General features: G+C 38.2%; 1 protein-coding gene across 3 annotated transcripts in view; it reads right to left on the bottom strand.

Annotated features, from left to right (window-relative positions):
* Positions 1-24,585, bottom strand: part of EML4 (EMAP like 4) — a 149,167-nt gene that overhangs the window by 32,473 nt on the left and 92,109 nt on the right. For all 3 annotated transcript variants that reach the window (XR_014227270.1, XM_082301222.1, XM_082301221.1), the window contains exons 4-8: positions 21,580-21,753; positions 19,316-19,444; positions 16,228-16,253; positions 15,756-15,788; positions 3,680-3,803 (exon numbers count right to left, since the gene is read on the bottom strand). Coding sequence is in view for 2 of the 3 variants with exons in the window: in XM_082301222.1 (XP_082157348.1) it covers positions 3,680-3,803; positions 15,756-15,788; positions 16,228-16,253; positions 19,316-19,444; positions 21,580-21,753 (486 nt within the window). In the remaining variant the exon portion in view is untranslated. The remainder of the gene's footprint in view (positions 1-3,679; positions 3,804-15,755; positions 15,789-16,227; positions 16,254-19,315; positions 19,445-21,579; positions 21,754-24,585) is intronic.

Genomic DNA, 24,585 nt, shown 5'->3' with positions numbered 1-24,585 from the left:
CAAAAAGAGCACCGCACCTCCAAAAATGCCCTTCTACACTAGCCTTCCTCTTTTGCAGTCCCACCAGACCACAGGGCTGCCCATACCAGAGGAACACTTGTAAAATTAAACACAAGCTATAACTAAACAATAGTTCAAAGAGGGACACTGCATTCAGTCGTCAATTACCCCTTTGGAGTGTGGAAAACAAAACAGATTTGTATCTTGTTGTCTTCCGTTTAGTACAGAAGAACACAATGGCTCCCCTGAAGCAGAGATTATTCACTGGCTTGCTGAGCAAATGATATCGAGAGAAATGCTGATACAACACAATGCTGAGGGCAGGAAAAAAGGATGCCTCTGTTTCTCCTCCATTACTATTTACTTCCCCACTAGATTTTCCACTTTCTTCATCTTTTAAACACTGATGGAACTAAAACCCCAGAATGGCCTTTTATAAAAAAAACCAAGCAACAAACCAAACAACTGAACTTTCAAAAGCAATGAGCTAAAATCCAATGAAAATATTTTTTCTATCCTGAAGCATTAAGAATGCTATTTTAAATACCTTCTCAGAGGAGAGAGGCAGATTTCACTCATCTCCTGTATACAATAGGGAATGTATTGATAAGGATTTAGTAAGATTGACATCTTTGAACATTCATCCTAGAAAAGTATTAATGATTTAGACAAACATGTCTTTCCACAGCAGAAGTCTTTCATGCTTAGCCAAGCTAGAGCTAAATACTTTGGCACCCACCACTGAGCTCTGACATTCATGAAGCTGCAAGAAAAAAAGAAAAAAAATTACATTTTCTCAATACCTTCCTTTCCTTTACCCCTCCTACAAAATAAAGTACCAAAGAATGGCTGCATTTTCTAGAAGCACATTTTTACAAACATGTAAAGGAACCACCTGTTTTGTGTGACAAATTTTTTTGCTTTCTTCGTTCTCTATCCCAGACTATCCTGAGTGGAAAAAAAGAGGGGCTGTTGCTCCACAGCAGTTCTTTCCTTCTCCACACACCCAGAACAAAGCAACAGATATAATGCAATACAATTAATGCAATAAAATTAATGCAATAATTGACTGTGTCCCTACATAAAAAGGGGTGACACAACTTTGATGCTTGATTTCCACTGAATTTCAATGTTAATCTTTCACTGAAACTGATGATTAAATCAGGGAAATTGAGAGATAGTTGCCTTGATATTGTGATTATTTCTCACCAGTTACAAGGACTGTATTGTCACAACAGTTGATATGTTTAAAAACTTTAAGTTTTGGGGGGTTTTTGTTTGTTTGTTTGAACTGGCTGAAAATAGCTACTGCCCTCATGAAAAGTGATCCACTGTACACCAGAATTCAGCAGTATATTTACCACTGTCTTCAATTATTCTTAGAAAGAAGAGCACTACTGCTAAAAATAATCTCATAAAACAGAGTCTGAAATACCCTCCTGAAACTGAGCTACTATACACTGGGTGAAAGAATCTATAGTCACTGTCAAAAGCTGCACTGACTGTGACCTCTGAAACTACTAAATAAGCCAATTTCGCTGTTACTAGGAATGTCAGATATGCTTTAACCAGTTCTGAAGTGCAGTAGCAAAGATTGCACTACAAAGTAGGGATATTCAAACTAAATTATTTAATTTAGATGACATCACTCAGGAACCAGACACAGTTGAGAGCTCAGACATCCCCATGAGCTGCTTTATCTTGCCAAGCAGCTTAGACATTTCTTCAAATGACAATAATCTGCAAGGCAGACAAAAGCTAAGTTTCCCGAGTTGAATCTACAGTACAGGGTATCAGTAGCTGAATAAATCTACAGGAAACATCTAAAAAGGAGACACCCCCCCGAAACCAACCAACCAATGAACAAAAAAAACCAGCCAAATAATCTGTCTGCTGTTTCCTTGAAGTTGCTCATAGCTGACCACCATTTTCCAAAAGAGGAATAACAAAGGAAAACCCAATTATAAAAAATCACCAAGAAGGCAGAATTGAATTCAAAATAAAATCTATAAATGGAACTATTCAACACTCAGTTGAGCTTTCAGGTGCAAAACACTGACATTAGTAAAATACTCAGTGAATCATCACTGTCCCCATGCCCTTTTAATAAGGTGTACAGGGTTCAGTTTGTCATCATATTTGCAAGTTACAGATGTCTTGCAGATTTGTTCCCCTTGCTAAACTTAGGCATAAAGCAGAAGATCGCTGCTGCTGTTATTTTCCAAACTGAAGAGGAATTTTGTTCAAATTCATAGAGACCAACATTTAGTCCTCATACACTTTACTGCCTTTTCCTCATTTTCTTCACCTTTGCACCCAAAAGATACCCTGCACTCTTAAATACACTGATCTGATTTGGAATGACATTTCCTTAAACAGATTCCAAAACACATGAACAATCCGTTTAAATTAGATGTATTTCGCTTTAATTAGACCTGAGCAGCCAACTGGTTTAACCTGAACTTAAGGTTCTTGGACATTGAATGTGTCCACACCAGGATTTGCACCTACTTAACTGAGGGTGTGATTTCACGATCAGTTTTCATCAGTCCAAACTGCTCACTGATGTTGGAAAAGCAGAGCTGATGCTCCTCCAGTATGCCAGTTCCACCTCTTGCGTGTTTGTGAGGCGAATCAAACGAACGTATCGGTCCTGCTCAAAAATTAACTTCACAAAAAACAATTACATTTCAGCCAGATCACCGACTGACCCAATTACTCCACAGTCATGAGTGCCAGCATCAGCAACCAAGAGCTGTGATGGTTGGAAAATTGGGTACCACAGCTTTACAAAGCATGAGAAAGAGCTCTGTTTTCCCTCCAGTCAGACTGTAATTCGAAACTCTCCTCCTGACATTGATAGTGTATCATCAACATTCCTAAAAAATCTTCCTGCTTTCAGCAACATCACAGCATCAAACTTCAGATTATTACAACTCAAGTGCTGCCTAGACATGTTATTTTACTGAAGCACTAAGAAACTTACACAGTCACAGCTTACTGGAAAAATCTGCAGAGATGGGGGAGTGACAGGAAGACCCAAACATGTGCAAAAGCACATCTCTTAAAATGAACTTAACGTCTGATCTAGTAAACTTGGAGAATTGTCATCAGCCACACACCTACTCAGCTCTTCAAATGATAAATTTAGTGCATTTAATACAGACTAGTTTCCAAAGAAATTAACTGCTTCACTTTGGAGCTGAAACAGAAGCAGTGCCAAGGATGGCAATCCTCACTCCATAGGAAAGGACAACAAACTCAACATCTTCCAGAATTCTTAAGCCTCCTAAAAAAGGATCAGAGATTGAAAACTAGCAATGTTCCAGAAGCCAAGACTACATTAATATAGTGGGAGGCGGAGGGGGACATTTGTGAAACTCTGTAACTCTCCAAAGACGTGTTCTTTCACACTAAATATAAATCAGTTGATAAATTAGAATTAGTGTCAACAGCAAAACAAACAAAGAAAAAGTATAGTATTTCTGTATCCATGTAGTCTGCCATTTAAAGTTGTACTATTCAGGACTTACAAACCATGTCCATTGTTATACTAATTTGAACATTTTTCCTCACTGTTAATTTTTACCTCTTAACAGAGAAGAGACAAGACTGGACACTAAAAGGGAAAAATGCAAGACAAGACAAAAAGGGAACAGCAAGCAGTTTTTAAGGATACACCCACTCCAGTTTTAACTTTTCAGGAGGCAGCTCTGTCCTAATATCATCATAGTTTTCTACATCAGAAGGAATGAACATTGTGATTGGTCGGCCTCGCATGAACATCTTGATATATTCTCCCTCTGTTGAAACAAAAAGGCACATTAATCAAGTGGCAAGTTTACACAAGAAATAAGAACAAAAGAAACCAGTAATAAGCAGAGAGATGCAAATCACACTGGTTGTATAACATTTATTTTTGAAATGTGAGCTTGGTAAAGGCCCAGATTTTATTTTTTTAAATGGAACATTAAACACACACAGAGTAAGCATTAGTTGAATTTGTGATAGAGCAGACTGAACATGTAACATTTTAGACATGCAAGTTAAGTTATAAAGGCAAAATTGAAATTCATATCTGAAATGGAATAAATAATTAGTCACAGAATTACACTATAAGGTATTTCAGGTTGAAAAAGACCTGAGGAGGTCTCTAAGTCCAACCTCTGCCTGGCCATGAAGCCAGACTAGGTTCCTCAGGCTTTTGCCTAATCCAGATTTGAAAAACTCATAGGATGGAGATGGCACAGCCTCTCCCAGCACCTGACAGCACCTCAGGGGCCTTTTCTGCAGAGCTGGCTCCCTGCAGCCCCTCTGTCCCCAGACTGAATTCCTGCCAGGGACTCTTTCCCACAGGTGCAGGACTCGGTATCTGTCCCTGCTGAACTCTGTGAGGTTCCTGCAGGCCCATCGCTCCAGCACAGCCCCTGGCCCCCGGTCTGCTGCCACTGTGACCCCAAGAGCCTACTGTGCCACCCACCTCTGGTCATTGTTAGACACTGAGCAGGGCAGGGCCAGGCCAGAATCCTGCAGACCCCAGGTGTCACCTACTGGCCACCAGGTACAGTATGACCCACTAACCACGACCCTCCAAGGCCAACTATCCAACTGGTTCCTTCTCCTACCCAGCTGCCCACCTTCCCAAATCCTAATGGCCAAGCTAAGACACAAGGCCACTGCAGGAAAAAGTGTCAGGAGCTTTGCTGACCAATATAATCAGGGATTATATATCATCACAAACTAATACAGCAACCTGAGTTATTAAGCATTGTATCCTGAAGAATGGGAAGAAGCAACAGCTCCTAATGACTCCAGCTAATATTGCCTATAGCCGTGACAAAACACGTCTATCTCTCTCTGGGGTCATCTAAGCACTTCACAAGCCTTTAGGAGTTCCTTTTCAAGCCAAGTGAGCTTACCTACCACCAGGGAAAATTACAGCTTCCTTTCAAAAAGCACTGATGACAAAGAGCCAAATATTTCACTAACTTTGCATCAATGAAGTAGTAACTTTTTATAGCTCTTCAACTTCTTCAGTAATTAATATCCATTTTTAGTATAAATATTAACCGAAGTAACATAATATTCTGCTGTGAATTTGGAACGCTGACACTTTTTTATGAGTGGGGATTTGAAAATCATAGCAGACACAGAGAACTCAGAGTTCAAACCAAAATTTAAATAGTTGAGTAGAACTGGAGTAGAAGAATAGCTGTAAATTAGCAATAGAGTATTAAGAAATCTCTAATCACATTTGACACAACTAATACTAAGATCTAAAATTAAGATTTCTAAACAATTACTTTTGTACTTCTTTAAAAAAAAACCCCATGAAACAGACTTCCCCATAATGCCCAAGGAATGCTTGGAAATATTTCCCCAATTAAGCATAAGATTAATACTCAGACTGCAATGATTGTGCAATCTAAGTTTGGCATTCCCTAAAACATCTGAAATTGAAATTATGAGAAACTCAGACTTATTTCCACAGAACCATAACTTAATAGCTCAAGTCAAACTTGGAGATCTAAAAAGGCAACAGAACCAGCTAATTTTGGTGACAGCAGAAACAATGTAGTCTCAAAAATAGTCTCTTCTGCTAACAGAAACATTTTTAGAAGACACAAAAAATGAGAAATAATCAAAGTTGTGAGCTAGACTAACCTTAAACTAGGATTTCTACTCTTTCCTGAATTTGAAATACCCCTACTGTACAGACCACAGAAACATATTCTGTCCTACTGCAGTCAGAGAATGAAAGAAGAAAAACTTGTAACTATTTTCATCCACTAAAGAGATAAAGCAATTTTGTACAACGTTTGGAAATTAATTCTTGACACTCAACCTAGACAAGATAGAAAAAGAGCAAAAACCAGACTACAGGAAAAATGTGGTGAATATTCTAGGTTATTTAAAGAAAGTATTGCTATCATAAAGGATTTTATAATTTCATTTACAGTGTTGTGTGAAAGTCTGTGGAATACCTCCTCAGGTCTAAAAACACCACAAAGCACTAACTTGGAATACAGCACTGATGATCCTAGCACACAGCGATTATTTGGACAGCACTGGCACATACTGTGGTGACCAAATCATATATTGTGTTCAGTAACTCCTAACTTAGAAAGATCTACCCATGAACCTGGGCGTGATTTTAACAACGCTGCATTGCTCAGACTTAACTAGATCAATGAAACTGTATACCTGAACATAAGCTAGTTAGGAGTGTTCTTCTACATGTGTGACACTCACTGTGAAGATTTCCCAACACACATGGCTCAATTTGTCAAAAACTTTTGGTTTTCCTCTTAACACACTGCAGTTCTACAGGCTTAAGAGTTTTAAATATTTTTGTTTGTTTGATGAAGCAGACCATTATCAAATTTACCAAGTTCCCAGACCTGAAAAAATATTATTAGTGTTTTGAAGTCAACCTTCTGAAAATAAGAATGCATTTTACTTGAATTTTGTGTCGCTTTCGATCCTGATAGAACATTTACCCTGTGCTGGAAGCAACAGCTCAAATACAACTGAAAGCTACTGCAAAACAAACCCCACAGGTTCCAGAAATTATTCCTGAACAGGAATCATAATAATTGAACAATTTAAAACTAACATATATATAAAAGTTTTTCTTATTTAGCATGTTAATACAAGGAAAGTTGAGCCATATAAGTCCGGTATGAAAGGAACAAATATTGAAGAGATGAAAATCTGTTGTCTTGCTTGTTTCCAAGAACAAACATGGGTCCTCTAAACAAGTACCTGGTGAGTCCCTCCACTTAGAACACTAGAAAACTTGTCTCAGATAAAATAAAAAAGAACAAAGAAAATCACTCCCTGGTAGCTAAATTAGACAAAACAGTTATTGTACCAAATGTGCACTGCTTAATTGCATTGCTAAGAAAAGCTAAAGATTAGAGCTGTCACTAGTTTGACATGAATGTTTAGATAATTACTCCAAACTAGTACCATGTCTCATATATCCACCAATATTATTTTTTATAGTATGTATATTCAGAGATAAAATAACACTGGCCAAACCCAAGAGTAATGTATTAACAAGGACCTTTCTATTAAAATCTGGCACTCACAGTCTTATAAATTAATACCTGAGGGTATTTACAAAAGGCTGCTCATTGTTAAACCATAAATTCTTAATTTAACACTGAGCTTGACACTTCTGGTTCCACAAGATCAGTGCAAAATGACACCAAAAATCTAGGATCAAATTTCTCATTGTTGCTTAGAACAGTGGAGACAACCTGCAACTGAAATTCTTATGGATGGAGGCAGTTGCACCTGCTGTACTCTGCAGATGAGAGAGATGAAGAGTCCAAGAGGAATTCAGTCAAGTCTCTGGCAGCAGAGACTCTCCTGGAACTCAGGGAAAAGAGTATCTACAAGGCATTCAGATACAAATTAGCTCTCTGAAGTTTCCCATTGAAGAAAGAACATATTTTTACCTTTATTGGCTAGATCAATTTACTCCAGATTACCTTTGAAGATACATATTTAAAACACTTGCTAGAAAGACACAGGCTAGGTAAAACTTGATTAACCCTCTCCTGAAAGAAGAGGAAGGATTAGGAGAAAAGAAACAGCCCACTGGAAGAAATTTTTTTTTTTTTTGTCTAATACTGTAAATTTTCTTTTGTTAGAATAACCTGTAGAGCAGATATAATATTAATGTAAATATCTTTTGAAATACTAGAGAGGATGGCAGCATATCAACACTATTCTCAAATAGCAATTAATTGCCTGAGGCCAAATTCTTGTATTTGCAACTTAAGAAAATCAGTGATTTAACTCTTTCATACTATACTTGCTCAACTGAAAGATCAAGAGCATTAGACTATGTTCCTTTGCTGCAGCCTCAATATTTTCCAGTAGAAAGTAGCATGTCTAGACTTTTTTTCCCTTCTTCTGGGAGAAAAGAGCCTTGGTCATGTTATGACAGGTATGTATCTAAGGGACGACAAGGAAGAAGAAGTCAAAAATTTTAAAGAGACTGGGTAAAAAATTCACCAAACCCCAACCAACAAAAAATCCTTGACAATTCTGGTATCTACCAGCCTGAAAACACTAGGTATGAAACTAAAAATTCTTTATTCTGTATAAAGAGACATTCAGACCCCACTATCCACTGTGCAGAAGCATCTGGGGAAAGTGGGGCTGGGGAATGTGTGTGGAAAGGGCCAGGTGGGCATACTGTGACGAACCATTGGCACTTACTAAGTTAATTAATCTGCAGCCGCAGACATCCTATAAATCCTTTCAAATATGGATCACACCAACCAAAAAGTACAGTTGAAGCTCTGCAGTAGCACACCCAGGTGCTATGGATTATCCATGCCATACAAAATATAACAGCTCAGCCCTAGAGCTGCTACAAAAAGGAGCATCAAGTGGCTGCAGCGCCCTGGCTCCAGGGGCCAGCTCTTCACCAGGAACAGCTGTAGCTGCTTTTTGTGCAGCTTCGAGCTCAGATTCACAGCCCTTGCCAAACTCTGCTTGGCTCCACAGTATTTCACCTCTGGAGCCTCAACAATCTCTTTACACAAGTGCCAGGGAACACGGGATCAGCACTCCCAATTTATGGTCCCAGGATTGGCTCAGGCTTATTAGCCTCACATAGCAGCCCTCTGGGCGTGCTGGACCTAAGCAGACTCCATGCAAGTCTTGGCTCTCCGTGGGTTCCCCAGAGTTTGGGGAAATTATTAACTCGGTGTCAAAGATGCAGAAACACTTAATTTGACTAAAATGTGGCCGTAGTCAGCTGAAGTGACACAAAACACTGCTCAGAAGGAGAGACACAAAGAGAGAAGCCAGGACATGGTGAGGGCGCATGTAAAGGTGGTCTTGAGCATTGTTCAGGCATGTGGCTTTGAAAATTAATCCAATGAGCTGGAGAAACTTCATGACTTGTCTCAGCTCAGCCTAGTCCAGCCTGACAGATACCCAGCATGCTCCCCCAGCGCCCTCTCTCTGCTTGCGTCAATGTTTTTTACTCCACAGGATGCTGCAGCATCCACTTTGGAGAGCAGAGCCTTGGCTGTCACTGGAGAAACACAAACACACTCTGCTGATGTGTTTCAGAATAGCATCCAAAAACCTCCTCCTACTACCAGTTGGAAACCTCTCAACTTCCAGGTGACAGTAATCCAAGGCCAGGTTGTTTTCTTTCCGTGTGTGTGACAGCACAGCTGCTCTCTTCAGCACAGGTCTGCCCTCAGACAGAATCTGCTGTCAGAAAGTGCATTGGGTGAGCATGAAAATAGCAACCCTCCCAGCCTGCATATTCTGAAAACATAAAATCATCCAGCTATTTAACTCTCTTTTTGCATAATAAGGGTTTAGGCTGTCCCTACAGCACTACAAAACTTACCTTTCATGATTATGGGTGCATGCAGTATTACAGAGGAGAACCTACCAGGGTTTTGATGCATTAACACTTTCCACAAGGCCTCTATCTCCATTAGAATTACTTCTGATACATCCTGGGACTGCTTTTGTGTTTTCTCAATAAGTGAGTGGTTCAATCTTCCTACAATTAAGTGGCATGTTATAGCCCTTTTCCCTACCATTTAATTCTGGCAAGCACCTATTTATAGCTAGAACATTGCTAGCAACTCCTGTATGTGTGATCTCTCACCATGAATAATTTAATTACGTTTTATACTACTCCAGCCTCAGGAACGTCTTGGTTCTTGGTCTCACTGTATTAAAATCTCAGCTTCCAACTCTACCAGTTTGGACTCCCAGTTTCGTGTCATCAGTGAAATTTCAGTGCTTCTACTTCCCTGTGTTAAGTTCATTAGTATAAACACTAAGCCAAATAGGTCCCAGCAGGCTGAAGGCAGATGCTAGCAACCAAAGTATTTACAGCATGTTCTTTGGAAGTTTACAGCCTGACAGAGAAGAAAGGAATAAATATGTTGGTGAAACAAGGTGCTGCTAGTGAGTGAGAGGGAGCTCCAGAAGCCTGGCTGACCTGCAAGGATACGAGTGCATCTTCTCTGACAGACACTGTAAGCCAGCATAGCTACCTTGCACACAAGGAACCTGTTGATAAGGCATGGCAGTCCAGGACTAAAACTAGGGGCAAATAAAAACTTGTAGGCAAATAGTGGACTGGCTGAAAGTTTATTGCAAAGCCTCCTTGTACCAAGAGCAGATTCCTGTTAACATGAAATCAGCTTTTAATCGGGCCTTATAAGAAAAGAAGAAGTAAGAAGAAGCAGCTCAGTAACATTTAAATTCAACTCCCAACAATTTCTATTAAATCACCTTTGGAAGAAACCTTAAAACCCAGCAATTCAGGGAAAGCAAGCTGGAAGGTAAGGCCAATGAAAAACCCTGCAGGTGATAACAGAGAGCAAAGATATTGCAATACAAACCATCTGAAAGGCTGAAATTTGTGCTACAGAGAAGCCAGCACAGAAAGACTCATGCAGTGGCACTTAAGCAATTTATTACTTTCTGTGAATCATATTTTTGAGGGAATATGAAAGGCTTGCAAAAGAAAATAATAAAAATAATGGGAAAGGAGGAGAAAAAAAGATCAAAGAAGTCTTTGTAGATTAACTCAGAAGTATCTGGAGCAAAAAGCAATTCAGAAGATATGAAAGCTGCTACCCAGATACTCCAGAAATTTGAAGACAGTGACACTACAAAACCAAAATCTTCCTGTTTTCTAAAAAACATGCCACAAAAAGAAATCATCAAGTGCTTTTGTAGAAGCACATGAAAAACCTTCACCCTCAATTAATGATTTCTTCAACAAAACTGGACAAAATATTAGAAGAATGTATTTTTTATTACACTATTCCTCATTAGACAAGACACTTTGAGGTTGCCCTGCAAGTCTGTGCTGTAATTAATTGCTCTTCAGCTAACAAGTGTCTAACGAGCATACAGTAGATTACATATATATATATACACACAAGTTTAGTGCTAAAGGAATTATTACAGTAATTTTGCAAATTATGACTATTTTTCATTAGGTCCCACCCCATCTAGTTTGAAAGATCAACATGTGCCAATGCATTAAAACCCCAGCTCAGCTCTATTTGTGTGTAGCAGCACCCTAAAGTGATTTACCAGCAAATGAAAAACCCCGAAAGACTCCCAACTAGCTTGGCCAAGCAGAACAGTCTAGTAACATACAATAAACTACCACATCCAGGGTACATTCATTAATCTGTCTTCACCTTCTAGTTGTTTGACCAGTGAAGTTATGCTTTTTAATATTACAAATAGCATCTTTCCCACAAGCCTTCTGCTTTCAGGCCTGTGTCCAAGAATTCAGCAGGACCACTAACCTGAGGGACAAGAGCTTATAACCCTATTTCTAACTCAAACCAGTGCTAACAGCACAGAGACAAAACCAAATTCAGCCACCAAGCCCAGACCGGTACATTCTACATGTTATAGTGGAATTAAAACGTGGCTGCAGGTCTGCCATCTCTCAGCCCAAGCTATGAGGTGCCAATGCCTGCTGAACCTGACAAACAGACATGCATTGCTGTTATTGAGCCCTGGTGCAACGCCAACTAAACACTCAAGTACAACAGATGAGACAAGAGACTTGCCTTGATTTGGAATGATTTTACAGCTTTGCCTTGAAATTTCTTAACAGATCTTTGGTTAATAATTTTGCATACTCTGATAAGTAAACTTTGCTTTTTCATCTCTTAGGTGACATTAAGAATCTAGGTATTAACAGTTACCATTAGCACTGAAAAAACTGAAGTTAAATATTGAACTCCAGCTTTTCATTAAAAAAAAAAAAAAGAAAACCAAGGACTCAAAAAAGAATACTGGACACAAAGAAGCTCAGTAAGACTCTATCTAAATGCTTCCTGCTTAAATACTAAAATCCAGACTTCACCAAGAATCAATGACAAAAACTCCCAAATACACAATTTGGTTTTGTGACAGTACTGATGTTTTTTAATAATATGCACTGTGCCTGAACAAGAGCAAGAAGCCCAATAACGATAGACTGGGTCTCCATTTGCCCTCAGGTACATGAGCACCTTAAACAACCATCTGATACAAAATCTCTGTCTGATGAAAAAGTGATCTGAGGTAGCCACTGAATTCTGCACCACTCTCAGCAGACAGGACACATTGTCAGCAGGGTAAATTTTTTCCATTGAGTGCTCCATGGCTGTTCCGTCCGTGAAGCTAAAACTACAGTACAGTTAAACTAACAGAAGAAAAAGTACTGGAAACTAATAAAGCACAATTTTAAAAAACCCTAAAAACAAAACCCAAAAAACTTAGGAATGCAGTGAATGTTTTTCATTAATTCTTTCACATATGGTTTTTATTGCCACTCAAGAAGTTTAAGTGTCTCTTATTACTTTATAATAAGTGAACAAGTGATTCATATATGGAGCTGCTATCATTGAAAACCAAACTCAAACACACAATCTCAGTGAAATAAATTACCTTTTATCTTAAAATAAGCCAGGTCTTTAACTTTTGGGTATAAAAATATGAATGCCTTATGATTAATATTTTAAAAATGTTTCTGCTGAAGTCAGAAGCAAGATGGTTTTTATAGGCAATTATAAACACCTGCTGGTAAAGAATTTAAAAGAATAATTTTAGTTAGGGTCCTTTTAAGGCTGTAGTAAGCACCTGTTCATTTCACCCATAGCTTTATTGGATTTTCACAGAATTTTAGTACTGGATTTTATTGTAAAAGGGCTGGTGTGGTTTACAAGGACAAACAAACAAACTGACCCTATTACCTCTGCTTCAGCACATACCCAGAAGCATAAAGCTCAGGCCTAACCTAACGTGAAGTACAAGCAATTCAACCCAAGTGGGAGAGATAAAGGCACCGAGGGAACAAAACTGGGTATTGAGAAGGTATGAGATGAGCACTGCAACACCTGTGGCTTAGGCATGGACATAAACAGAAGAAAATCAAGTGGCTGCACACAAGGCAGCTGCAGGCTGTGGCTCCCCATGCTGCTGCTGCTCCTGGCAGAAGAGAATTGCCTATGTCTTGCTGACATTTACATGCAACACTCTCAGGGGGACTCCACACCAAACCAAAGCCAATTCCGACACCACAGCTAATGCCGTTCACTGCTGAAGCTCATCTAAGACTCTCACTTGCTCCTCAAGTCTTTCACTTTAATAGCTAATGCCAACACCAACAGAAACCACAATGGATCTACACAGACTATCACAAGACAGATATTATTGCAGTAACTTCTGCTGCTAGAAAAATTAGATTCCAAGAACTACGCATGCAAAAATGTATTCATCTGTATTTTGTGGTACTATACTATACTAACATTTTCAAAGCTGTTTCTTTATTGGGTGAATCAAAAAATGGAAACAAAGTGATTCCAGGATGTTCAAAGCAACACAAAATTGTCATCTTCTGTCCCATTATCCCATGCAAACACCTTCTGCTATGAAAGTCTGCAATTTCACAGTGATTCCAAACTTATTTTAAATGTGTATAAAGACACTGACGTATTTTTACCATAGATTTGCTTTGAAGCTTGACAGTTTGCACACCAGCAGTCTTCCCAAGAGCCTCCTTCACAGAATTCCTAGGTCTAGGAAGCACGTGGACACAACCCTTATGGGAGGTGAATGCTGGGGGCATACACAGTGTTTTACACACAGCTCAGTGAAATGAGCAGCTCAGGGGAGCTGCTGAAACTTAATTAACACCGTGCTAGAGACTGCTCGCCCCTAGAGGCAAAGACTGACAAGCCACAAAGGAGTATTAAAGCAGCTGTAACTTCCTGTGCCTTTGCGTTCCAGAAGAGGAAGGTTCTGTACAAACACCATGAGCAAGGGCAACTCTTCATCCCAACCTGTCCAAGACAACACTGTCCAAGTCCAACGGATTTACCTCAGAAACCTTATGCTGTCTGTGCAACTCTTCAGCTTCCTGACCAGCTGGGTCAAGGTGCCAACTGGAAATTGGTGTACTTATGTGGCAACCATCAAGTACAAAACAGGCTGAAGTCACCTGCCCTGACAGAGGAGTGACAAAGTATTGCTAAGCTTATACTGGAAAGGATGGGTGAACCTGCTGCAACACCAGTAACTTACATGTTTTTTTCTGTGGCCGTAAACACAACACAAAAGCTACCACAGTCACACACACAGAGACACACAGACATACTCTAAAACCTGTCAAAAATATATATTCAATGGTCCACATTTAAAAAAAAAACAACTTTGAATTCTCTGACTGCAAATGCATCCATGTTAGAGGCAGTTTTGCAACTCCACGTGTTTAAAATGGAGCAAATGCATTTTCTATGACAAGACTTTCCCTCCACCTCCCATATATGTGGGGCCCTGCTATCTGCATCACGTTTCTCTTTCATTCCAATTAGGCTCAGGACAGACTGTGGCATGACACACTTGGAAGGTGCCCATTCATCACATCCTCAGCATAATAACACAGTAGATAGCAGGGAACACATCGAGGCTACTGAAGTTACAGTTCCCAGAATGAGAGAACTTCAGGATGGTCCATTTTTGGCAGACCACGCAGAGTTGTAGAAGCACGCTGTAAGGAAATAATTAGTACTGAAGGTATTTTAGCTATACACAACTTTGTTTTGAGAAAAGCTATTTTTACTAGAAAAGATATTTTTAACAGAACAGTTTTATTCAAAAACTTGCAAAGCTAAATTGCAGCTGGTCTGGCCACTACTGATTAGCTTTCCTTTTACAGTAACTACTGCTGCACACATGTACTGTTCCACAGCTGGTGTTAAGCACTGTGGCCTAAAGAAACATTTCTTCTTTGTTCTTGATACTTATTCATTCTCTTTCACACATCTTGTCTCTGAAGACGTTTCTTGGTAAGCATCAATTCAGAATATTTTTATACCTGTAATTTCTCTGTGAACTAGAAAAAGATAAAGCAATTGTATTCAAGTTGATTTTTGCTTTCATTCCAACAATTCGTACATTAACTTTCAAAAAAATCTGAGGGTTTTTTTTTTCTTGTTTTAAGGAACCAAAAGCAATCAAACTGTAAATAATGTAAACTTGCTGGGAGCACAGAATCTGAAGACTACAGATATGTTAATTAGCAGAAAAAAAGCACGAGACAAAACCCCTGTACATAGATCTGTTGTGTACAGCATGCACTTGGGTTACATGCTTTAGTTTTGAAACTGCATGCTTCAGTACAGTTTGCAGGACATCAAAGCAGAGTAGTTTTGCAACACCAGAAGTGGACTTCTTTTGTTGTCACATCCCACCAGATCAGATAGATGGCTCCTTTTCCTTACAGAACAAGCCAGCAGCAGCAGGTAGCCACAGAACGCAAGATTCATTGGTGCAAAGACACAGACTTCAGAAGAGACTCATTTTTCATTTCAGGAGACTGTATTAAAACCTCCAGTCCCTGTTCTTGTCTAATCAGCATTTATATGTTGTAATATTGGCAAGACAGAAAGCTGAGATAAAACAAATCTTTTAGTTGGCAGTTCTTAGTACTCTGATATCTTAGGCAACAATGCAAGACTTCCATTTGAACACATATTCCTCTCCAAGGAAATTATGTGTGCTGTAATTTATTTTAACTATCCCCAAATAATCCCCATATAGATTGCAATGTGCACATGCATATAAAGAGCTGAAATATTAAGAGAATATGCACTGATACTCTTTGATGGTGAAAAGCCAAATAAAAGATTTGTGAGAGTGCTAAATTAGAAGAAAGCAACCAAAGGGCATAGCTTAATTCTTACCTTGGCTGTTTTTTTCACGAGTTGACATTTTTGCTGGTTATGGGACAGAAATAAAATATCTTAAAACTATTTCTAAAGTCTCACTCACACCTGCTTGGATGAAGACTGGCACATAGGTCAAAACTTGAGATTTTTGTTTTCATAACCGCTCTCTATGCGCATACATACTGAGAAAATAATTTTTAAAAAGGGTTTGTAAAGCAAATCCTCCCACCACCCACCTACTGAAAATTTCTGTTCTTACTAAAGATCCAATCTGATGAGGTACTTCTCCGTAATTTCAAAGATTCATATACATGTCTGAAGTAACTTTTTGCCAAATGAACTCTTAGAGCTGATAACGCCATTTTACCTCTAAACCCCTGTTTCATATGCCTATGTCCCAACATATTCATTTACAGGATGTACTATTCAATCAAAAGCAAATATTTTCAACTTCATCCAATATTTAAAAATAAATGGTTTTACTTACCTTGGCTGACAATGACATCTTTGTGCCTGGGGAAAAATTCAAAATATTATCATTAATAATATGCAAAATGCTTATCAAGGCAATACCATCTAGTTTTTACTCATTATTGCATTTGGCAATCTCATCAGATTCTGTGTACAGTGTAACTGTAGTATAGGATGCTCAACAGCTAATCTTGATCATTGTAGTGCATTTTTTACTCATTCTATGCAGTTCACTGTATCTTTCAAGTAACTTGAAGTCTTTGGCCCTATGGCAAGGGCTTCTAAGAATTACTCTGATAATTACAAAATACAAAAAGCTTTGAAAAATAAATTACGGAGGGCATGTTCCTTGTGCACGGAAAATTCCATTTTGAGAGTAAGAACTTGTAATAGCCAAATGTTTTAAGCTGCCAAACATCCTCAGGCCTGCATGCAAAGCATTTAGCACCTGTCAAAATAAGCTGTCAGCATACAACAGCACAAATTTTTCTAGGAATTAACTCTATTGGACACATGGATTAAATGTAAGCAAGTTGCAGTTTCATTTAAACCAGATCCCTACAGCATTACTGGATGTGCAACACAAAGTCTTCAACAGACTGAAGTTGAGACATCTCTTCTTACCAGAACAAGAAATTAGTTACTCATAAAAAACCCTCAGTCTTTTTTTATTTTTTGGTGAAGAGGGAAGAAATACTAATTTCCAGCATCAGATCTACTTCTTAATGGAATAACACTCCTTGATAGGAGAATGTATTGCATGAAACACCCTCTTGAATTAATTTGAAATTCAGCAGAAAGATATGAGTGGCATCCAGTATTTTTAGCTGGATGGAGGTCAAATTTTTGTAACAGTGACAAAGGGTCAAGCATATGCATGAGGAAAGTCATCTCTGGCTGCTGGTGGAATCACCCTTTACCACACTGCCAAATGAAAAACAAAAAGTGGATTCCCAGTCTTGCCTGAAAACCACTGAATGACGAGCTGCCGTGGGAACCCTCTTACTTCTTACTGCTTTATCAGACTGATTTACAGCTCGGCGCTGACTTGAAGACTGAGCTGCATAAACAAAGTTCATATCCTGAGCTGATAGTGTAAAGCGTATGTAAAACATTTCTACCCTGGGGCCCACATTAGGGGCTGAATTCTATTCCCTTGCACAAGAATCCATAGCTTCAAGCAGATGAGGCCAATGTTTCTTAATTGGGAACAATAAATGCAGTATAACAATATGCCTTTGCACAATACCAACCAGTTCTTATGGAAATGTGGCACGCAGAATGCAAGTAAGAAATGAGTATTAACATGTGTCCTTGTATGCAAACAGTGCCTCTGCTACAAATCCGAGCATAAGAACAAGGTGCACAACAATAAAACACCCAGTCTTCAACCAGGTGATGGTCTACAATTCACATTTGAAGCTCTGTTTTTGCCAAATATAGTTAAGATACAACAGCTTCAAGTTATGAACAACTTTCTCTAACAATAATTAAAACTAATCATTTCTTGTCCACACTTTTGGTATATACCTGTTTTCTGCATTAGAGACTGTAGAAGGGCAACATTTAAGGTCTCTCAGAAATAAGCATACTCACAGAAAAATGGAATAAAATACTGGTCTATTTTGACCATGTCTGAACAAATATATAAAATGTCAGTAAAAGTAAAACTTATTTTTTACTTTTAGCAAATTTGAAATACGTATCACACCATGAAAGGTACTTTTGCAGCATAGCAAAAACCCCAGCAAAAAAATCAAGGCAGAGGGTTCTGTCATTCCCAAATATTATCCCGCAGCACCCTGCTACAATCTAAATTGCCAAATGGCTTTTAAATGCCAACAGTGAAAACCAATTATAAAAGGAAAGGAAATACTTGCAAAATATGTAATGCATAGTTCCCTCACACAGAGCACTCCACTGCTCTGCAGAACTCTTCAGGCTAAGCACAAAGCTTTTAGTAAATGTGCCGATATCCACACCCAACATTTGTTTTTGTTCCTCCCATTCCTAGGGAAGAAGGAACGCACTTGCACCACTCTTGACTATGTATTTGACAGTCTTATATGCAAGTGAGGGAGAAAACTACAGACATAATCATAAAAAGACTGGCAATTACTCTGAAAGGTCTGAAGTGCTTTGTTTGTCAGAATGGGAGGGATTTTCAGGTAGTTCTGCCTTGGACCAGTTAAGGGCTATTTGAATGACAATTAACAAGCAGATCTAGGAATCTGCAGACAACACCAAGCTGGAAGAAGCTGCCAGCATAATGGGGGGATATTGGCAAATAGGAGAGGGGTCAGTCAAAAAAATCAACACAACAATTTCAGCAAAATTTCAACCAAATCACAAAAGAGAAACGAAGTGTGTGAATACAAAGCGGGAAGCCCAACTGGCAGAGAGTACTGAGGACAAGAGTGGGTCACAAGGGGGGTCAACAACATGAGGTAAAAAAAGCAAACTCTTGCCCCTGTGCTGACAGGAGCAGGAGTAACTACTGAGCTATTCACCCCCAAAGGCCTTCACTGGAGACCACAAACCAAGAAAACCTGCTGCTGAGGAAGGGGATGAGAGGAATGGTTGACTACAGCACATCACCTGCTGAAGGTGACACTGAAAACAAGATCCCTACCTATTGTCTAGAACCTGCAATCAGGAACCTGCTAAACAGTTAAACTGAGAGACCCATCTGAAATCAAAGAAGTATATTCCCACTGTTACAGTCTACTTTGGCAACATACACTACATGAAATCCAGAAACTGACTCCAAGGAAATACACTTGCATTTTCAAATCAGCTTTAATTAGGAAAAAAAACAGTTGGAGGTTTGACATCACTGGCATTAAGCCATAAAATGTCATAATTCTGCTAATCCAATCAGGCAATATTAAAACATTTACACAAGAATTACTTTATAATAATCTTAAAATTCCACAGGCACCTGGAGCACCAAACTGGCAGGTTGTATAAGTACCCAAAATTTTGTAAAAACAAAGATGCAAAAGGTCCTAGCATATACACCAGTAAGATCACTAGAACTGTGTGATTTCGTAATACTTCCATTCTAAAGTTTGCTTACTTTTATGTACCAAACCAATACATACTTGTCTGCATTCTTTGCCACCTTTGATATTAATTTAGATGTTGATGCTACTCTCATCAGCTTGTTACGACTGTCATCTGAACTCTCCCAAGCACTGTGAGGTTTTTCAACAGTCAAGGATTTCTTTATGCTAGAAGAAACAAAAAAATATTTTACAATTACAAGATAATAATGTAACAATAACTGGAACTTTTATGCAACGGACAGATCAAGCAGCAGGAGACAAAAGCAGAGCTAAATCTTCCTTCAAACTGCAGCATGAAACAGAGAAAAAAGATTAGTCAAAAAGTTCTAACTGGATGAATGAAAGCAATTGAGCAAGACAATTGCCACGTGTTTTATCTATTCTTTTCCATTTCCAAATGCTATTACATAGAGACTTGAACAAAATAACTCTGTACTTCATTACTACATCACTAACAAATTACAATAGTGGAAAAAATGAGGCTAAGCATATACGCCTTAAAGAATAAAATATATTTAAAAATCAATTAAGTAGATAACAATGTAATTTTTTTCCCTGATTAACTGTTCACCAGCTTTAGCACATTGATTTCTGAGGCAGAACAGTTCTATCAGGCTATAGTTTCATATGGAAGCTTTGCAGTTAGCACCTACTAAATCACATTAATGGCTTTAATCTTTTTGAAACAAATGTCTGCAAACCTCTTGCATGAGTAAGACAAGCTAGGTTTGGCCTGATACTACAGACAATTAAATCCACGAATTCTGATGTAATTTTTCAGCAATCTTATTGCAGCCAATTTACACTAATGAGAACTTGCAAATTTCATGTTCAATAATTTCATGTACGCCTTAACTATGGAATACATGTTCAAAAAGTCATCTAGCCCAAATTATCCTTCAACCAGCTGATTTAGAGTTTGCACATGTCCTGCTAATAGTATCACACTTCATCCTGTCAGAAATGCTTTTTGCAGGAGTTAAGTCCTGAAATGCAACCTTAGAAAAGGCAAGCTCCTTCCACAGCACCTCAAGAGGCTCAAAGGTCCTGCGACAAACAAGTTAATCAAATCCAGTTAAACCCTTAGGAGACTAAAAAAGGCATTTATTTTTTCCCCACACTGCAAAAGATTAGTAAGCAAGACTTCAGACATCTTTACAGCGAGATACCGGGCAAGAGAACAACAGGCCGCAAGTTCAGCTTCAGACAACTTACAGGTTTGTGCAAGACATGGAGACAGAGCCTTTATGCAGTGTTATAACATGCACCAGTCAAGTGGAAGTTTAAATACTTATTAGAGCTGTGAATTCAAGCAATGCAAGACAACAATCTTGTGAACTACAGTTAATTTTGGAATAACAAATTTCATTTTCATTTTGTTTCAGTCTCTAAATGCCAGAGAGTAAAAAAAAATTTTACACCTTCCAAAACAGTAAGGTGACAATAAATAATTAATTAAAAAAACCAAACCAACAGCAATAAAAAACCCACCAAAAAAAAAAAACCACCAAAAAACCAAAACAACAACAACAACAACCAAAAAAAAAAAAAAAAACCAAACCAAAAAGAAACCACGCCAAGCGATCTGCATAGTTTAGAAACTCAGAAGATATCACCCAAATCTTAAAATCCATTTTTTTGACTTCAAAAAGCAATCTAGTATCTCTAAAATAAACTTCTGCATTTACTCAAGTCAAGCAGTTCTATGATCTGGGCATAAAACCAGAACTTCACTCATGTAAAGAATCAAAGTGAGCCATCCTGCAACCTAGCAGGAATTTAAAAGGGAAGGGCCATGAAATAAAAAAAAAGCCAACAAAAACAAAACTGCAGTCACTTTATAGAATAATTTGAGAGCAAAAATTTCTGAACCAAGGGTTGCAGTGATAAATACTAGTGTACTTAAAAAATACTGTTATGAGATGTAATAAATGGTCAAGTGGAAAATACACTCCATAATTCATCTACACAAAATCTATGAAGTGTATTTGAGAAGGATCAAGTCAGGGTGATCATTTAATATTTTAGAACCATGGCTGATTAGAGGTAATCTACTGTATTAGGATTTTAATCCGAGAACAAAAAACCTCTGTAATCTTAAAAATGTATTCAAAGAAAAACATGCATTTTTATGTATTTGTTCTGCTGCAATGCATATTGAATGCATCTTCTCTAGCAGAAAAAGAATCAAACCTTAAGTTGATCATGAGATTAGAACTATTTCACATGACTTGTTGTCAAATATGAACTCAGTATCATTACAATCATTTTCTAGTTCTGTACTGTGGTACTGTGAAAACCTTTTAGCTGGAGCAGAACTCTTGCTTTCTGGAGTTTGCCTGTGTGTTTGGAGAGTCTGTGAGGAGGGCTGGGGAGAAGGTGATGCTTGAGTTTGTGCACTTTGATCATTAGAATGAGAGTCCTCTTTTTTTTCTTTTTGTCCTGGAGGTTTTTCCTTCTTTTTTTCTGTACCGCTGTAAAATAAAGTGTAACATAAGGAGGGAAAAAAGAGAACAAGCAAATAAATTAGCAAGGTGGGAGAAAATGTCCTCTGTGAAAAGATGGAAGAGGCATTTAACAACTTACTGTAAACAATCACCAAAAGAACACTTTGATTATTTACTCAGTCTCTTCACGTTAGCATTTTACTGAAATAAGGTTTATCCACTAGCTCCAACAATAAAAAACAGTGAGAGAGGCATGAAAGATTATTTGCATATTTCAGTTGTACTACATTTACTATGATTTTAAAATGAATACAACTTTGATTTGAGTGTGTCCTTCATTCATGGGTGCTCCTACAGCATTCAAAGCTGACACAAATTGATGCTCCACAAGTCTGCAGTCCCTCAGGAAAAAAACACCCTCTGGTTCAGAGCTCACTGACCACCTTGTTGCGCTGCCAGCCAAGGCTCAGTACAAGTGAAAGGCAGGACTGTGACTTGTGTTGTCTACCATTAGGGTAAGTCCACCATGAAACTGTATTTGTGGACGTACATGCTACTGTCTTTGAGCTGCCACCAAAACCCTGGAATGCTGGTGCTGGTCCCTGGACTCTCCCTGGCTGCACAAGAGGTCAAAGGAAATGGCTATTTTGATCTGTAGTTGACTAATATCAGATTGTCTCACCACTTCTTTAATGCCTTCAGCCATGTCAGCTAAGAACACATCTTTATTTTCATAGTGCTGTATTTATAAGGTTAATATGTGAAATAGATTTAAATACATGTCATCAGCAACCTTAAATCTATTAAGAACCAAACCAAAGGTTCACTATGTAAACAGAAAGATTAATTAGAAGGCTCTTCTATGAAATCACATACTTTGTAATATACTGAATCACACAAACAATACCAGGACCTGAAACAGAAGAGTACTCTCAAGTGCATGGCCTGTTTCTTTTTTAAGGTAAAAAAACTAAATCTTCAAAGATAAGATTTCTCAGTGAAGAAATAAAGCAAGATACAAACATCAGCTAAAAATGTAATAGAAAGATATTTCTCTTAGGGTAAAAGTAACCTGCAAAGTAAAAAAGAAAGTATCTTTCTGAACACGAGAATCCTGATTTCTGTTCCCTCACAACAATTTCCCCCCGCCTCGAATCCTTGTATGACCTTAATTATTTGTATTTCCATTCACCTTTTCCCCAAACACGAAGCAAACAGTAAAGCAACATTCAAAATAAATAAAAATGGGCATCCAATTTTAACATATTCTTAAAAACCTCTTTTTGTATCTTTTGTTATTTCAGTTGAAGTGTATCATCTACCACTGAGATTTACATGAGTTCAACTTTTCCAACTGCTTTCAGAGAAGAAAAGCATTGAAAAACAGGTCAAAACATGAATATGAAACCCAGACACATTTGTAAGGATCACTCAGGATTTCAACTGTGAAACATACTAACTAGTTTAAAATGTCAATATAATCCATCAGAGTGACATTTTCTTTTCAAAAAAATCAGATGAAAACAAAACAAGCAGCTTTCACATTTCTTGAGGGCATATATGTGATCATAGAGAACAAAGCTTGGAGAACTGATTGGGGTTTTGATTAATAATTTATAGCCAAAAGTCCTTAATTAACTGGTAGCATGGAAATTTATTATTATTTTTTAATCAGAAGACTTAGCTTGCATTGCTGGATGCAAAGCACACTACATTTTTTGCAGTCTGTTGCAAGAAATGCAGTATAGTGAAATAAATTGTTGGAATCTCTTTTCAGCGAAGAAAACAGAAGTCCTCTCTATCCCTACTACAACAGGTACACCCCCCCATTTTTTGTAATGTCCTATTTACAATGACACATCAGCAATTCTGCAATTCACCTCTGCGCTCTCGTGGCAGGCTCAGGTGAATGCCACCTGCTGAGAGCAGTCTTATATTTCTTTATACAGTCTCATATTTCCTGTGTTCCTACCCAAACTCATTTAGCTCATCTCATCCGTCTCCTAGAAACCACAGTTTCAGTGTGGGAATTTTTTCACTGAGCTTGTTACTGTGGATTATCCATTTCACTTCTTTGCCATTAGGTTCACTCCTTTTTCATTGGGCCATGAGAATCTCTGGACCACTCTGGTTTCACTCTGGGTTGTAGCACAAGATATACCTTGGATTCTACAAAGTGCTTTTATCTACCACCAGGTTGCAAGTAGGCTTCTTTTTTTGACTGCCATTTCAATTTGGTAGGAAATCATGTAGATATGTGGCAGTCTGAGTACTGAATATCTTTATTCTGAATTTATTTGGTTTGCTGATTTCTGCTAAAATCTTCAGTTTAATTGTATTATGACTGGCTAGCACAGAGTGGCTCTCCCACTAATACCTCTTCTAGTAGGTCTTGTGTAACTGTTGAAAACAAATCAAAACCAGCATTTTTTCCTGTGGGTTTCTAAAGACTAGTTGTTCTGGGAAGCAGTCATTTAATGCATCCAAAAATTCTTTCCAAAACCCAATTTGATGAGGCATTTCTTCAGTCTACAACTGAGTAGTTGAGAGCTATTACTATCTGTCCTAATTTTGCAGCTTCTCTAATTTCACTTAATACAATGTTTCATCCTTTGGACCACAACACACTGGCATCTACTGTGGATGGTGGTCACTCTGAAATATCAAGGCTATTGTTATCAGATGCTGTCTTCAAAAGAATGCTTAGTCTTAAGGAAAATGATCAAACAGGTCTCTGACAGTCATTGGTTGGTTGGTTTTTGTTTGTTTGGACAAAGTATAAACCTGTTTCTAGTCCAGACTATAGGGTTGAAATTTTCTCAACACATCCATGACTTCATCTCTGTTAATGGGACATCA

This window comes from Coloeus monedula (assembly GCF_965178545.1).
Source record: "Coloeus monedula genome assembly, chromosome: 2".
Taxonomy (NCBI): Eukaryota; Metazoa; Chordata; class Aves; order Passeriformes; family Corvidae; genus Coloeus; species Coloeus monedula.
This window is presented reverse-complemented; position numbering and strand designations above follow the sequence as displayed.